The following is a 16,770-nucleotide window of genomic DNA, read 5'->3' on the forward strand; positions in this document are numbered from 1 at the left end:
TCACCTTGTTATCTCAATGAATAGATGGTGATCTGTAAATGTGATTGAGTGTGGCTGAGAGCAAATGTGAGAGGACACGGGGGCATATTTTTAAGGTGAGAGGAGATCGATTTAAAAAAGACATGAGGGGCAATTTTTTTGCACAGAGGGTGGTTCACGTGTGGAATGAACTTCCTGAGGAACTGATGGGTGCAGGCACAGTTACAATGCTTAAAAGATACTTACATAATTACATGAATAGGAAAGGTTTGGAGGGATGTGGGCCAGAACAGGCTGGTTTAGTTTGGGATTATGTTTGGCATGGACTGGTTAGACCGAAGGGTCTGTTTCCATGCTGTATGACTCTGTGATGGAAGAATTCCTGTGCTCAAATCTTTCCATGAACATTTGACAAATAAGTATCTCACTTTACAAAAAGGATTCTCACTGGCACTGCACATGGTATTAAGGTCCCTGTTCCCTCCTAAGTCTCACCTTTTCTCCTGCTCTGTACTGAGAGCACCGCTTCCTGGCTTTGTGCTAAACCATCCCACTGCCCCATCCAAATCTGTAGGCTCACACTGGGGCACACTGCTAGTGCCTTAGGTCTCAGTTGTGGCTGAGTTGCTAGCCCTGTCATGTGAGCCTGAAGATTGCGGGTTCAAGACTCACTCCAGGGATTGGTGAACTTAATTCACGCTAAAACTGCAAGTGTAGTTCTGAGTGACTTATGCACCACTTTCTCAACAATACAAAGGATCCCATGTCACTATTTCAGAAAAGCAATATCCTGAATCAGATACATTCCCCCCACCAGCAACACTAAAATGTTACCTGGTTATTAGGATATTGCTGCTTTTTAACCTCAGTTAAACTGGACAGGTTATCATCTTTTACCAGCCCACTCTTTGTTTAAAGATGACACGTGTAATGGGGGATATTGAAGTGAGGACTGTGTCACTGCTATGGTCTGTGCCAATATGAATGGTGCCAAAAAGCTACTGCTTCTGGTGATAGGAAAGTCCAGGAAGCCACGTCGCTTTGTGAATGACAAGATACTTTCCTCAGAGTGTGACACTGACAAAACCACCCGGACGACCTCCAGCCTTTTTGGGGCGTGGATCAAGAATGTGGGCAAAATGTATCAATGGACAAAATGTAGATGGTCACCCCAAGGATCCTGCAGAGTTCTATGTGAGCCCATCTGGTCACCCACCTTTTCCCCGAAGACCGTAGGAATGCTTTGGGATTTCTCATTGCAACTGAGAAACATGGAAAACATCTTTGACTGCATTGGCAAATGGTGGACATGTCCAAGGACAGCATGCTGAGCAGAAGAGTTTTACAGTCTTACCAGAGCTATCTCCCAATGTTTTTTGAAGCCTTTCACAGTACACTGTCAGGCCTTTATAAGAAGTGAACAAATTGAAAAATAAAGACATTTTTCACATATTTACTGTGTCACTGGATTTCTGTGTTTTTTTTGTAGGCAAATCAAGTTACATAGGGACTTTGTCAGTTACCTTGAAGCTCTGTTTATCACAATTTGTGAAAGAGACACTTGCAAATTTGACATATTGTGATTCTGCTGTTCTATAAAATGCTTTGGTGCATCCAAAAGTTGTAGAAAGACTCTAAAAATGCAAGTGTTTCTTGCCTTGTGTCTGTACTACATGCCTGATACAGAAATGTCGCCATGATATTTGGGCGTTGTTTGTTGCAGTTCATTCTCTGTCAGTTCCATCAGAGTGAAAACTGGGAGACTCCAGTTCTGACACTTCCCAAAATGAGACATTTGTTACATTAACTCTGCCTGGGGTTGAGTGATGTGTGGGAGATGAGTGAGAGATGCCATGGACTAGGCCAGCCCATTGACGAAACCTCGCTTGGGAGGGTGTGGGCGTGAACATGCCTCAGCCCTTCTTGTGCAAATGATGTATTGATGGGAAACGCAGGCAGTGTCGGGTGTATGCTGCAGCAGCAGTGGGAACATTGATAGAAGTGACTGGGAGATGAGACCGGGGCAAAGAAAGGGTGATATATAACACTAGCTGTGTTACAACACCCTGTGGTCAATTCAATCAGACTATACTGAGTCTGTCATATTGCAGGTTGGACCAGAATTTTATCTGTGATGATTGGGAGTTCTTTGCTACTTCAGCGGTTAATTATTGTCAGCTAATGGCTCCTTGACACTGACAGAAAAGGGGTCCAACTACTGATCTGGTAATGACACAACAGGGCCCTATTAGAGCTTGGAGACAGGGTTCTGACCAAGTCCAGGGTTTGTTTCTCACCACACAGCTGTGTAACACAGCTGACCCTGCTCTTGAGTTCCATGTGTTTTTGGTCTGAATCAGTGCATGTCGATCAGCTGGTTGGCACATTAATTATCTGTATCACTCATCCTAAAGTGTTTCATGCATATTCCCTTTCTCTCCCCCTCCCCTCCTGAAGGTGCTGACTCTCCCTGGGGTTCAGCTCCTCTATGGCCCTGGTGTAATAAACCAGGGAGTGTAAATGGTTTGGGAGTTTGGATCAGGTCTGTGGGCTGCACAGTGCCCTGTAATTTCAGACCAGGCTGCAGTCAAGGTCATGGAATGATTTGTCACTGAGCCACTCCAGTACATTCAGTTTGTGAGACTGGCCAGCCGCAGGGTAGATGGCAGAGAGCCAACTGGCACTGCACAACATAGTTTATCCTGCTGCTAATCTCTCAGTTTTTCCTTCTCCTTCTCTCTCTTTCTCTGGTTTCCTTTTACTCTTTCCTCCTGTTTATTTCTCATAACTGTTTTCTCTCCGTTTATTTCTTTCCTTGCTCTTTTTGTCCGTTTCTCTGTATATTTCTGTGCGTCTCACCATTTCTCAATTAATTTCTCTCACCCTCCGACTCCTTCACTCTCTCTTCTTCCTCTCTGTCCAAATCTTTCTACCTATACACGCTGGATAAATGAGGCAGGTTTAACAGCATGCATACTCAATACCGGAACCACATCATACAGCCAGACACTGACAGTCTCAGGAATCTTAAGGTTACAGCTGTTCTGTGATGCATTCATTTATTGCTTTAGAGTTGATATTGGCTGCAAAGTTTACAGTTGATTAACTCAGGCAATCAGGCATTAGAGGACTGAAGGGTCTGGTATGATGTTGAATCACTGGGTGATGGCTCTACAAGATCACAATTGATTTCTGAATTATTCACAGACCAACAAACAAAAATCTTTTGCATTGTTCCTAACCATATCCACATTCTCTCTCACACACTTCCCAGAGTTCATAGAATCCCTACAGTGTGGAAACAGGCCCTTCGCCTCAACAAGTCCACACCAATCCTCAAAACATCCCACCCAGACCCATCCTCCTGTGATCCACCTAAATCTATACATCTCTGAACACTATGGGCAATTTAGCATGGCCAATCCACCCAGCCTACACATCTTTGGACTGTGAGAGGAAACCGGAGCACCCGGAGGAAACCCGCGCAGACACGGGGAGAATGTGCAAGTTCCACACAGACAGTTGCTCAAGGGTGGAATCAAACCTGGGCCCCTGGTGCTGTGAGACTGCACCTAACCACTGAGCCACCATGCCACTCTGTTCTGGGCAATGATCAGGAAGACAAAGCATTAGCTGACCTCCCCTCTCTGTAGCCTGGGGTGGGTCATTTGACAGTGATCAGGAACAGAGACATTTGCTGATTTCTCCTCTTTATAATGCAGGTATTACTTGACATTGATCAGAAGCAGGAACATTGACTTAAAACTCCTCTCCTAGACTCTGGGATGGACAGTGAGAGTAGGTCACTGGCCAGTGATCAGAAGCTGGAATCAGGCTGATTTCCTTTCTCAATAACTTAACAAATGGTAGATTTTAATTTATATAGGCCCTTTATGATCTCAGAACATCTCAAAGTCATTTTCAGCCAAACAAATGCCTCTGATTTTTAGTCACTGTTGTAATGTAAGAAACAGAGCAACCAATTTGCACACAGCAAGGTCTTGCAAACAGAAAGGTGAGAATGACCAGTTAGACAGATGTCGACCGAAGAATAAATCATGGCTGGAGCACCAAGTGAATTCCCTTGCTCTTATTCAAAAAGTGCTCTGAGATATTTTGTGCAACCTGACAGGGAAGAGTGGGCTCCAGTTCAGTGTCTTGCCCAAATGATGAAATCTCTGATGACCATGCCATCACACTTGCCCCTTTAACAGCACAGTGCTCCCTGAGAGCTGTCTCTTCAACAGTACTGCTCTCCTGTAGAAGTACCCTGTGATAGTTCAGTGCTCCCTCAGTATTACCACTCTAACAGCTGAGGACTGCCTCAGAATAGCCCCTCTGACTGTTCTGTGTTCCCTCAGTACTCCCCTTAGAGAGCTCAGCACTCTCACGGTATCACCCCTCTGATAGGTCAGTACTCGCCCAGATTTTTATGTAAGTATTTGTTTATGGGATGTGGGTATTGCTGGGTGAGCCAGCACTTATTGCCCATCCCTAATTGCCCTTGAGAAGGTAGATGTGACCTGCTGCAATGCTTGGGATGTAGGAACAACCACAGTGCGATTGAGAAGGGAGTTCAGGATTAGGTTTCAGCAACAATGAAAGAACAGTGGTATATATTTCCAAGTTTAGATGGTCATAGAGTCAGAGTGATCTACAGCATAGAAAGAGGCCCTTTGGCCCATCATGTCCATGCCAGTCAAAAACAAATACATAATGATTCTAATCCCACTTTCCAGCACTGAGTCCATAGCCTTGTATGCATTGTTGCTCAGAGGGAAACTTATAGGTGCCAGTGTTACCATACAGTTCATATCCTTGTTCTTCTAAGTGGTTGTAGTCACAGGTTTGGAAGGTGCTGTCAAAGGAGGCTTGATGAATTCTGCAGTGCATCTTGTAGCTAGTACATACTGCTGTTCCTGAATGCCAGTGGTGGAGGGATGTTTGAGGATGTGGTGCCAATCAAGTGGGCATCTTTGTCCTCGTTGGTGTTAAGCTTCTTGAGTGTTGTTGGAACTATACCTATCTAGGGCTATATCTATCCAGAAATATGGAGAGTATACCACCACAATCCTGACTTGTGCCTTATAGATGGTGAAAGACATTGAGGAAATGGGAAGTGAGTTGCATGCAACAGAATTCCTCATCTCTGGCCTGCTCTTGTAGCCACTGTATTCATATGGCAGGTCCAGTTTGATTCCTGGTCAATTTTAATTCCCAGAATGTTGATAGCTGGGGATTCAGCAATGGTAATGCCATTGAAAATTCAGGGTGATTGTTAGATTCTGTCTTGTTGGAGATGGTCGTTGCATGGAACTTGTGTGGGGTGAATGTTATTTACCACTTACCAGCCTGAGTCCGAAAGTTACCCAGTCTGTCTACAACAGTTTCTGAGGAGTTTCAAATGGTCCTGAACGTTGTGCAATCGTCAGCCAACATTCCCACTTTGGACCTTATGATGGAGGGAAGGTCATTGATGAAGCAGCTGAAGATGGTTGGGCCTAAGACACTACCTTGAGGAATTTTTGTGTGATGGCAAGGAACAAGATGATCGATTTCCAATAACCACAACCTGATTCCCATTGACTCCAGTTTGCTAGGGCTTCTTGATGCCATATTCGGTCAAATGTTTCCCTGATGTCAGGGGTAATCACTCTCGCCTCACATCTAACTTTACCCCTCTGGCAGCTCAGATCTCCCTCAATATTTCCCTAACATCTCTGTGTTCCCTCAATACTCCTCTGTCAGAACTCAGTGCTCCCTTTATTTTGCCCCTCTGACAGTTCAACACCCTCTCAATTAGAGACTCCCTGACAGTTCAGTACTCCCTCAGTATTGCCCAGGAAGTATCATTTTAGGATTTTGCGATCAAATATGGACGGGATCAGGCTAGAAGCTGAAGGCTTTTTCATTGTATTGTGTTATGACTCACACACAAAGATCGGTTGTTTGAGCACAAGGCCTTGGGACACGTTCCCAGTATCAGAGGAAGAGTGAGCTCCATCTTCAGGAAAAGGGGAAGAAAACTGGAATAATAATAACTCGAACTTCAAGCCTAGCATCAGTTTAGCATTGGAAGGGTTAAAGGTGTTTGCGCTGTTGCTGAGCAGTTCATTGCTGAATAGATGCAGCTAGACCTGTCATCTGATGTTGGGCCTGTTTGTAGAGCCAGTTGATGATATGCTTGGTGCACTGAATAACTATGAGAGAGAACTCTGCCCAGAGCACAATATTTACACAGCTGGCTGATCCCACTCCAACACGAACTTTGAAATGGCTCCATTCTTTACCTCCAGCTGCTGGTTTAGGCTCTGTGTTACAGCCCTTCCATGGCAGGATTTACTCAATGCTCTGGTAAATTATCAAGTTGGAGGATTTCTAACATCCGCTGACCACCTTGACTGCCAACCTGTGCCACTCAGTGCCAAGCTCCATGTCTTCCTATGAGAGGTGTGCCCAAAGCTGGGTTAGAGTCCATTTTGTCTCTGATTACTGAGACATTCACAGCAGACAGTGGATGTTAAAAGTCAAACATTCACTGCTCTGCCCAATGACATCACTTATCTAACCTACAAGAACAATGTGTCCCATGGTGCTTACAGACTGTTTCCAGCCTGGGTCCCTGCCTTATTTCCAGCCAGTGGAGATGGAGATGAAGGGTCCTCGTGTTTGTTTGAGCAAACCTCTAGGCTCCAATGTGCTGATATTTGTGGTAGATTCTTGGAGAATCCAGTTCCATCATTGGGCATCCAACTGAAGTGATGATGGCACAGAATGGCCAGAGACTTCAACAGGAGATACTGACACCTCATTGGGCTTCATTCTTGGTACTAACTGTCATTCAAGCTGGCTCAGTGTTGGAGGAAAGGCAGCAGTCAGTGTAAGGTAGGTTGGCAAGCTCTTTGAGAAGGTATTTCTTTTCTGAGATGATTTGGGTCATTTCTTTCCACATTCAGTTACCGGACGACTGTGAGGACTCACATCAAAAGTGAAGTGCAAGTTTGCAAGACCTAAAATAAAATTTCTTGGACACATTACCCAAACTACTGGGATCGCGGTTAATCTGCAAGAAAAAAAACTGTAAGAAAATTTCCACTGCCTTGGAACACCGCAGAACTTCAAAGATTCCTGGGATGGTACATCAAATAAACAGGTTTCTCTTGAACTTGGCAGATGTTAATGAGACCTTGAGACAGCTTTTACAGTGATTCTGGAACGCTGACCAGGAAAAGGCTTTTGACAAAATTAAGAAACTTCTGGTCTCTTTAGAAATGTTGACACACCTTTGTTTACCACAGTAGCAACTGGTGCATATTTTTGCTGGTAACACAATACCAGGTGGGATGGTGAGGATGTTGTAAAGAGGTTTAGGGTGATTTAGACCAATTGAATGAATGGGGAAATACATGGCACATGCACTGTCACGTGGATAAGTGCAAAGTTATCCTCTTTAGTAGGAAAAACAGAATGACAGAGTATTATTGAAACGGTGATAGATTGGGAAGTGTCGATGTCTTTTCCCGAGGGTGAATAGCCAAGGTCTTTTCCCCACGGTAGCAGAGTTTAAAACGAGACAGCATAGGTTTAAGGTGAGAGGGGAAAGATTTAAAAAGGACCTAAAGGGCAACTTTTTCACACAGAAGATGGTGCGTGTATGGAATGAGCTGCCAGAGAAAGTGGTAGAAGCTGCTACAATTACAACATTTAAGCAGCATCTGGATGGGTATATGAATAGGAAGGGTTTGGAGGAATATGGGCCAAATGCTGGCAAATGGGACTAGATTGATTTGGGATATCTAGTCGGCGTGGCTGGGTTGGAGTGAAGGGTCTGTTTCCATGCTGTACAGCTCTATGCCTCTATGTACAAAGGGACTTGACTGTCCTAGTACAACAGTCACTGAAAGCAAGCATGCAGGTGTAGCAAGCAGGAAGGAACACAAATAGCATGTTGGTCTTCATTGCAAGAGGATTTGAGTCTTACTGCACTGGTACAGTGCTTTGGTGAGACCACACCTGGTGTATTCTGTACAGTTTTGGTCTCCTTACCCAAGAAAGGATACATTTGCCATAGGGTGAGTGGAGTGAAGGTCACCAGACTGATTCATGGGATAGCAGGATTGTAGTATGAGCCAAGACTGGATTGTCTAACCTGCATTAATTGGAGTTTACAAAAATAAGAGGAGATTTAATTCTTATGTATATAATTCTGACAGGCTGGAGGGGCTTGATGCAGGGATGATGTTTCTCCTGGCTGGATGGTTTAGCACAAAGGTCTCAGGCTATGGGGTAGGCCATTTAGGACTTAAATAAAGAGACATCTCTTCACGCGGAGTGGTGAACCTGTGGATTGCTCCACCACATGAGGCTGTGGAGGCCAAGTCACTGAATATATTTAAGAAAGCAATAGATTTCGAGGCACTAAAGGCATCAAAGGATATGAAGAGAGAACAGGAGGGAGTATGGTATTGAGCTTTTGTAACTGGTTTGTATGTTCCCTGCACATACTGCCTTGTGCTCTATACTCTCTCTATTAATTAACCCTTTTGTCCTCTTTTGCTGAAATCTAAACTACTTCGAATCCACATGTCTGATGCTTTTTTGTCTGATTTGTCTATTCCTTCCTTGGATCTAATACCATCCCTCATTTTCTTTATTACCCATGATGGGGCCACTTTTGCCATTTATTTTTGTCCCAGACTGGAATTAACAATTGTTGCTATTCCCCCATGCCTGTTTTCAATGTTCACCCTTGCTTATCCACCAGTGTCCCTTTAAGTAACATTCTCTAATTTATCGGGGCTAACTGGTGCCTCATACCATTGTAATTTCCTTTATTTAGATTCAGGACCCTGGTCACAGAATGAACTACACCACTCTCCATCTGAATGAAACACTCTGTCATATTATGATCACTCTTCCACAAGGAGTCTGGCTTAGATAGATTGCTAATTATTCCTTTCTGATTACACAATCCCAGTCAAGGATGACGTCTCTCAGTTCTGAGGAAGGGTCACTACACATGAAACGTTAACTCTGATTTCTCTCCACAGATGCTGCCAGACCTGTTGAGATTTCCCAGCAATTTCTGTTTTCTTTTCTGATTTATAGCATCCACAGTTCTATTGGTTTTTATTTTGAAATATTCTGTCATTGGGTCCTCAGTGTATTGTTACTGATTTGATTTGCCTAATCTATATGCAGATTAAAGTCATCCATAATTACAACTGTATCTTTATTACTTGCATCTCTAATTTCCTGTTTATTGCCTTCCTCAACATTACCGCTACATTGTGGCGATCTATATATCATTTTTGTCCCTTGGTTTTTCTGTCTCTACCCATACACATTCCACTTCACCAGAGCTAATATCCTTCCTCATTATTGTGTTAATTTTACTCTTTAACCAGAAATGCTAGTCCATCATCTTTTTCCTTTTTGTCTGTCCTTCTAAAAAACTGAAGATTCCAGAAGATTCAGCTTCTGTCCCTGGTCACCCTGCAACCATGTCTCCATAATCCAAACTATATTATACCATTTATATCAATCTTCACATCTAATTCATCATTTTATTGTGAATGCTCTACACATTAAGCCACAAGGCCTTAAAGCTTGTCTTTTTAACAGTCTTAGTCTTGTTCACATTATTTTGCACAATGGCCCTGTTTGATTCTTGCTATCACTTTTCTTATTTCCCATCCTGTCTACTGTTTTTGCCCTTATTTCCCTCTTTTCTGTCTCCCTATATAGATTCCCAACCCCCTGCCATTTTAGTTTAAACCTTCTTCAACCACGCTGGAAATATTCCCCCGGGACATCAGTTCTGGTCCTGCCTGGGTTCAACCTGTCCCCCACCTTCCCCAGACCTGGTCCCAATGGCCCAGGAATCTGAAATCCTCCCCCTCACTCCATCTGTCCAGCCATGTATTCATCTGATATACCATTCTTCTCTGACTAGCATGTGGCACTGGTAGCAATCCAGAGATCATTACCTTTGAGATGCTACCTTTTACCTTGATTCATCAACCTCCATATTCTACTTTTAGGACCTCATCCCTTTCTGTACCTATTCCTTCAGTACCAATGTATTCACCATGACTGGCTGTTGCTATTCACACTCCACAATGTCCTGTAACCACTCCAAGGCATCCTTGATCCTAGCATCCAGGAGGCAATGTGTCTTCCTGGAGTTGAGTTTACAGCCACAGAGACATCTATTGATTCTCCTTACATCTGAATCCACTATTCCTATAGCATTCGCACACTTAATCCAGCTCTCTTTGACTGCAGAGCCAACAGTATAAATGAATTTGGCTGTTGCCATTTTCCTGTGAGAGGGCACTCACTCCAACATTATCCAAAGTGGTACATCCTTACTGCAGGGAATGGCCACAGGGCATCTCTGTACCATATGCCATCTGCTCTTTCCCTGCCTCATGGGGTCATCCATTCCCTCCCTGCCTGGGGAGTGTTGGCCAGTGAAGTGACCAGCTCTGTGTACAGGTTCTCCACAATACTCCAGCGATGTGGAGGCACCACACTGTACCCAGCCACCGCTCTGACTCTGACACTTGGGTACCAGGAGCTGTAGGTGTAGGCATTTTGTGCACGCATTCTGGTCCGATACCTACCTCAGGACTGCAAGCAAGGGGAGCATACCCGAGCTCTCCTTCCCTGACTTACTCTTTCAAATTAAACTTTCAGATTTTTATTAAAATCCAATAATATCAATTCCTTTAGGGCTCTTCTTCTCTCAACTCTGCAATATCAATCCAAAATAAAGATCTTACAAACTATAAGCGATATAAATAGTACAAATATTAACCTGACTTTACCCACCCAATCAGCTCCATCCTCTTCCCCATGTCACTTTTTCCCCAATCTGTGATGTGATCTGTGTTCTTGGATCCTCTACGTTCCTTTGCCTTTAGTTTTTCACCATTTAGAAAATATCCTTTCTAGGTCCATAGTGGATGATCATATCTTTGCCTACATTGTGATTTGTTTGCCACAATTTTACCCACTTGCTAAATTAGCCACTATCACTTTATAATTTTATATTTCCAGCTAAACTGCCTACAGTGCTGTTATCTTTCTGACATTAGCATATTTGGACATATGGCCTTCTATTCCACTGTCTAAGATGTTAATGAATGCATTGCAGTTTGAAGGCCCCTACCTCAATCCTTGCAGGCACCATTCTTCACATCCTGCCAAAGAGAGTCCTGTCTGTATTCTGACTCCTTGTCTCCTTCTTTCTGCAATTCTATAATGAGGTTGATGATTTCCCAATGATTTCATGAGTTTCACAGATACATGAATAGAACAGGTTTAGAGGGACATGGGCCAAACACATGCAAATGGGACTAGTTTAGTTTGGGAAACCTGGTTGATACGGAAGAGTTGGGCCAAAGGGTCTGTTTTCATGTTGTATGACTCTCTGACTCTATATCCAACAGAGTTTTATGAAAATCTTTGTCATAGCCTTTTATTCTTCATTGAATGGGGGAGTCACCTGCAAGGCCGGTATTTGTTGCCCATCCCCAATTGCCCTTGAACTTAGTGACTTGCTTGGCCATTTCAGAATTCAGTTTGGAATCAGCCGAATTGCTGTGGGCCTGGAGTCACATGTAGCTCAGACCAGGGAGGATAGCGGATTCTCTTACCTAAAAGCATTAGTGAATCAGCTGGGTTTTTATGATATTTGCTGATAGTTTTCACTGTCACCATTACTGAGACAGGCTAAATATGCCTGATATGTTGTAATTTATTCCAATTTGCTGTGGTGAGATTTGTACTTGTGTCTGCAGAGCATTAACCTGGGCCTCTGGATTACTGGGCCAGTGATGGTGCCATTTTACAACCATTCCCCTTCTTCGAGTGGAATATACAAGGAGCATCACCCGACATTCCTCCATTCATTATTTAAGTCATAGAGTTTTATAGCACGGAAACAGACCCTTTTGTCCAATTCGTCTGTGCCTATCAGATATCCTAAATTAATCTGGTTCCATTTGCCAGCATTTGGCCGACGTGCTTCTAAATCCTTCCTATTAATGTGCTCATCTAGATGCCTTCTAAATGTTGTCATTTTACCAGCCTCCAACAGACAAATCAGGAATGACCTCCGCCTTAACATTCACATCAGCTCTCTCTAAGCAGCTGAAAATGTTCAAGTGTTCAGTCACCCTATCTTTATGTAGACTTTAGCAGTTTCCCAACAACAGGTATTAGACTAATAATTCTCTGGGATTGCTCTCTGTCACTCTTGTTAAATCGCAGAATAGGATGCATAATTTTCTAAAGAATGGTGCTGAATTGAGAGAACTTCATGGATACTCTAACATTCAGGGTTCTCACTTTTTTTTGTAGCTCCAGGAAGTAAACCTTGATTTGACATTCTTTCGTGTAATTAATTTCTACTTTTTAAAAATTTTGTACATGTTAATTTGTGATTCCATGTCCACGGTTCATCAAGAGATTCCTTTGGATGTCTGACAGGCTAACCTCTTCCTCTGTTATATACTAATGCAAAATAATTCCACATTGTTTACCATTTCCTGATTTCATTGATGTTATCAGCCTTCCTACGTTTTCTATGGTCCCATAATGCTTCAGACCAACCTCTCTTTTATCCCCTTCATGTCATTGTAAATATTTTTGAGTTGATTTTGAAATCCCTTGCAAGTGCTTGCTGCTTTGTCACCCTTTCCCTTTATATCTTCCCCATTCACAGGTACCAGATTGTATTTGTACTCCTTTTCTTTTGGTTTTGTTTCTTATCTCTTCATATCTTCCTGACTTTCTTTTCTTTTGGCAGGAGAACTTTTGCATATTTAGGGGTATAAATTGGTTCAATATCACATTAATCTTATTGAACACCCACACCCATTAATCACTTATTTTACCCACAAATGGAGTTGCCCAGTTTATTGTCAACAAACTCTGTCTCATTCATTGAGGCCTTACTTACATCTAGAATCTTAGTCACTGTTTCATGTTTCTCTCTCTCAGCCATAACATTGGACTTAATCGTATTACAATTGCTGTTTGATAAGTGTTCATGCACATTAAGCTTTTAACTAAATTTAACTCGTTACTAAATTAAGTATGACATACCCCTGGGACATGTTGCAGAAAACTGTCCCAGACACAGTGTGCCTGTGAACAAGGAGCTTTTCTTAGCTGTTAGGAAACAGAATGACAGCTTTCATGTGCTAAGGTGAGGTGCATAGAGTGGTCTTGTATTAGACTAGACCTAGACTGGTTCAGAGTTCACCACAATAAATGGATATCAACAGCAGAATTTACAAGACATTCTCAGTCACTGTTCTTACATTAAGCTTTTCTCCAGCCTAGCTCTCACCTCCCTGACACCAATCTGGGACTGCACATCCTGTCATGGGACTGGAAACTGAGGAAGATTTTAAGGTCTTTATTCAGCAGAGTATGATTCTAATTCTCACAGCATCTTTGGAGAGAGCCACATTGGGGTAAGGATGAGGAGGGGCCTGTTATCCATGAACTGCACTCCCTTTATCTGAGAATTGGACCCTCACTAAATACCCTGTCAGGAAGGCATTGTGGGTCAAACACTGAACAGTCAGTCTCAGGCTGGCTGGGAAACAGCGTATGTTTGAGGAAATGGAGGTTTCACACCGAATCTGTTTGAGGTTTTTTGGTGGTGGTAGAATGCTGAATATGTTAGTGAATAGTTTCCCTGTTGTAGGTTGAAAAGCTGACCAAACTTCAGTTGTCACATTATCTGCCTGTAACAGATAGTGTATGTACTCAGCAACCTTGTTGCCTGCTCCTGTTAGTGTGACCATATGTTTAAGCTGACAGATGGACAACATGACCAGCTGAAATTGAGATAACATGGCTTTGTCCTTTCTGATAAAGAGCTCTGTAGCTGAGGAGGGTAAAAGAATACACTACAAGAGTTATTTCAGCTGGGAGGGGACAGGCATGCTGCAATTTTCTTCTCCATGGTCAGTGAATGTGCAGATATAACCTTCAGCTCACTTGGGGAAGAGAACCCTTTTGAACGCACACAAATCTCAAACAAAATATATTGATTTTTGAACAGTGTACAGTCCTGTGTTTGATATATTGTTCCCTGTTTGACATGTTGCTCCACGTTCGAGGTTACTAAGAGTGTCCCTTTATCTTTCAGGTATGTCACCATGGTGATTGCCAGGAGATTAACAATCAAACTCCACTGAATCTCTGTGCATCCTGTGACAGCAAACTCCATGACACAATGCACTTTGACCGACACATCCGCTTTGACCTCCCACCCCAAGGTCAGCCCCTCATTTCCTGACTGCTTTCTTCCAGCTTTTCACTGCTCCCGTTGTGTTGATATGCTGTGTTTCCCTGACTGCATTGGCAAGATATACCTGATGCCAGTCGCAGTGCCATCAATATTAAAGGATTAGGATCGTATTAGGGGTGGACCCAGGAAGAAGCAGTAAGTCCCTCGGTGGTTTTCCTGTCAGTATGTTAACTTGTCTGTGACCTAATTGTCCTGTGATCCAGTCAGGTGTGACCCTGTAATCCAGTCTGTTTGAGATACTGCCACCCAGACATCACATTGATCCATTGTCAGGCGAGCTCCTGTCTATTTCTAAAGTGAGTTTGAGATTCCTGGTAGATATCTATATTAAATCAGCCAGGCTACTTTCTCCCACTTGTAAAGATTTCTCATGGTCATTTTTTTTCCTGAATCTCTTCCTCTTCAGTAATTCTCTCCAATTCTTCATTAGCCTGGGATTGTCCCACACCCCAGCCCTGGCTCCATGGTAACTATGCAATTGAGTCGATGAACTGAGCTCCAGACATAACCTCAGGTTACAGAACCACACAGTCTGAGTGTAGCCCATATGGGAACTGGGTGGCACGGTGTCTCAGTGGTTAGCACTGCTACCTCACAGCACCAGGGACCCAGGTTCAATTCCATTCTCGGGCAGCTGTCTGTGTGGAGTTTGCATATTCTCTCTGTGTCTGCATAGGTTTCCTCCCATTGTCCAAAAATGTGCAGGTTAGGTGGGTTGGCAATGCTAAATTGCCCCTAGTGTCCAGGGATGTGCAGGTTAAGTGGATTAGCCATGGGAAATGAAGATTTACAGAGATAGGGTAGGGGGTTGAGTCTGGGTGGAATGCTCTTCGGAGGGTCAGTTGGACTTAATGGGCCAAATGGCCTGTTTCCACACTGTAGGGATTCTATGATTCAAGCCATAAATTTTGCAAAAGGACATTCTTAACGTGAAGGATAACTAGATCTAGCTCAGCAACAACTTGCATTTATATCATTTATTTAATATATCTCATGGCACTTCACAGGAACGTAATAAAACAAAATGTAGACACCGAGCCACATGAGGTGGTGTTGGGACAGGTGGGGGAAAGATCGAGAGAAAGATAGGGGGATTGGAGAGAGGCCTAGGGCCTAGACAGCTGAAGGTGAGGCCGCCAATGGTGCAGCAGTGGAAATCGAGAATGTGAAAGAGGCCAGAAATTTGGGAGTGTGGAAATCTCAGGGGACTGTACAGCTGGAGGGGAAAACAGAACTAGAGAGGGGCAAGGCCATGGAGAGATTTAGAAACACCTTAATCTCCTGTTGTTGTCGCAGGGTCTGTTCTGGCCAGAAATGTCTCAACCCGCTCATGCCCACCCCGGACCAGGCAATCATCTGACAGGGAGGACGAGGATGAAAGCGGAATGGATAGCAAAAGGTAAAAAGGCATTTGTCTGTGACCAATGCAGTCTGCCAAAGCTCATCAGGTTCCTTTTCATTTAAAAGAGCAGGAATTCTAATCTGTGGCTTCACCAAATACCCGAGAAACATTTCCCCTGCAAGCACCTGTTTTAGTTTATACAATGTTGTGTAAATATTGAGCATGGACAGTGAGTGACGCTGATCAGAGAGTTTCAGAGAGTGAGTGTGTTATCCACATTCCTGTAAGTGGCATGACTTTGGCCACGCTGTCAGTGCTTTCATTTGTTACAATTCACACCGATCCTGACCGCGACCATGAGCCATTAACCTGCCCATGGCCTCAGGATCCAGTAACTCTGAAGGGCAGAACGGGACACTCCTTTCCTTGAGATAATGCTGCGAGGTGACAGTGTCGTTAACATGACATTGGCTGAGTTACTGAGGGTGAGGGTGAAGAGTGAGTGAGGGTGGCTTGGTCTCAGTGTGAGCAGAGCAATGTGCTGTTTTTATGGTAAAACGTTCTCAATTTTCCCAATTCTGCAGTGACAAGAGGAATTCTGCGCTGAAGCTGAGCAAGAAGAAGCCTCGTCGCCGACACACAGATGTGAGAAATATCTTCAGATCATTCTGTGTTCAGTATCATGAGCAAGCTTCTCTCCCAAATACCCCAGTCTATTCAAGGTCCTTCCCAACTCCTCTTTAAATCTCAGACTAGACTTACCCCGCCTCTCCACAGCCTACCTCGAGATGCCTAGGACCCCATTTTATCTTCGACTTGGATCCTGTGAGTGCGGCAGGGCATACATTTCCCTCGACACCGTCCCATCAAACGTACCCAGGGCAGGAACCACACAGATTCAATACAGAGTAAATGTCCTTCAAAACAGTTCCAACAACTATAGCCCAGACAGGTAGAACATGAGATTAGATACAGAGTAAAGTTCTCTCTACACTGGGTGAGACTGAGTGAGTTGCCCAGCCTTATATTGATAGCAGTTTTGTGCTGTAGACTCATGTTCTTACTGGTATTTAATTGAAGTTTAATGTTGTGTTAATGAATGTTGAAGACATGT

General features: G+C 43.5%; 1 protein-coding gene across 1 annotated transcript in view; it reads left to right on the top strand.

Annotated features, from left to right (window-relative positions):
• Positions 1 to 16,770, top strand: part of plekhg5a (pleckstrin homology domain containing, family G (with RhoGef domain) member 5a) — an 84,091-nt gene that overhangs the window by 44,989 nt on the left and 22,332 nt on the right. Inside the window, exons 3-5 of the mRNA XM_048614883.1 lie at positions 14,153 to 14,282; positions 15,611 to 15,713; positions 16,241 to 16,301. Coding sequence (XP_048470840.1) covers positions 14,153 to 14,282; positions 15,611 to 15,713; positions 16,241 to 16,301 — 294 coding nt within the window. The remainder of the gene's footprint in view (positions 1 to 14,152; positions 14,283 to 15,610; positions 15,714 to 16,240; positions 16,302 to 16,770) is intronic.

Source organism: Rhincodon typus, chromosome 31 (genome assembly GCF_021869965.1).
Source record: "Rhincodon typus isolate 14 chromosome 31, sRhiTyp1.1, whole genome shotgun sequence".
In the NCBI taxonomy this organism is placed as follows: domain Eukaryota; kingdom Metazoa; phylum Chordata; class Chondrichthyes; order Orectolobiformes; family Rhincodontidae; genus Rhincodon; species Rhincodon typus.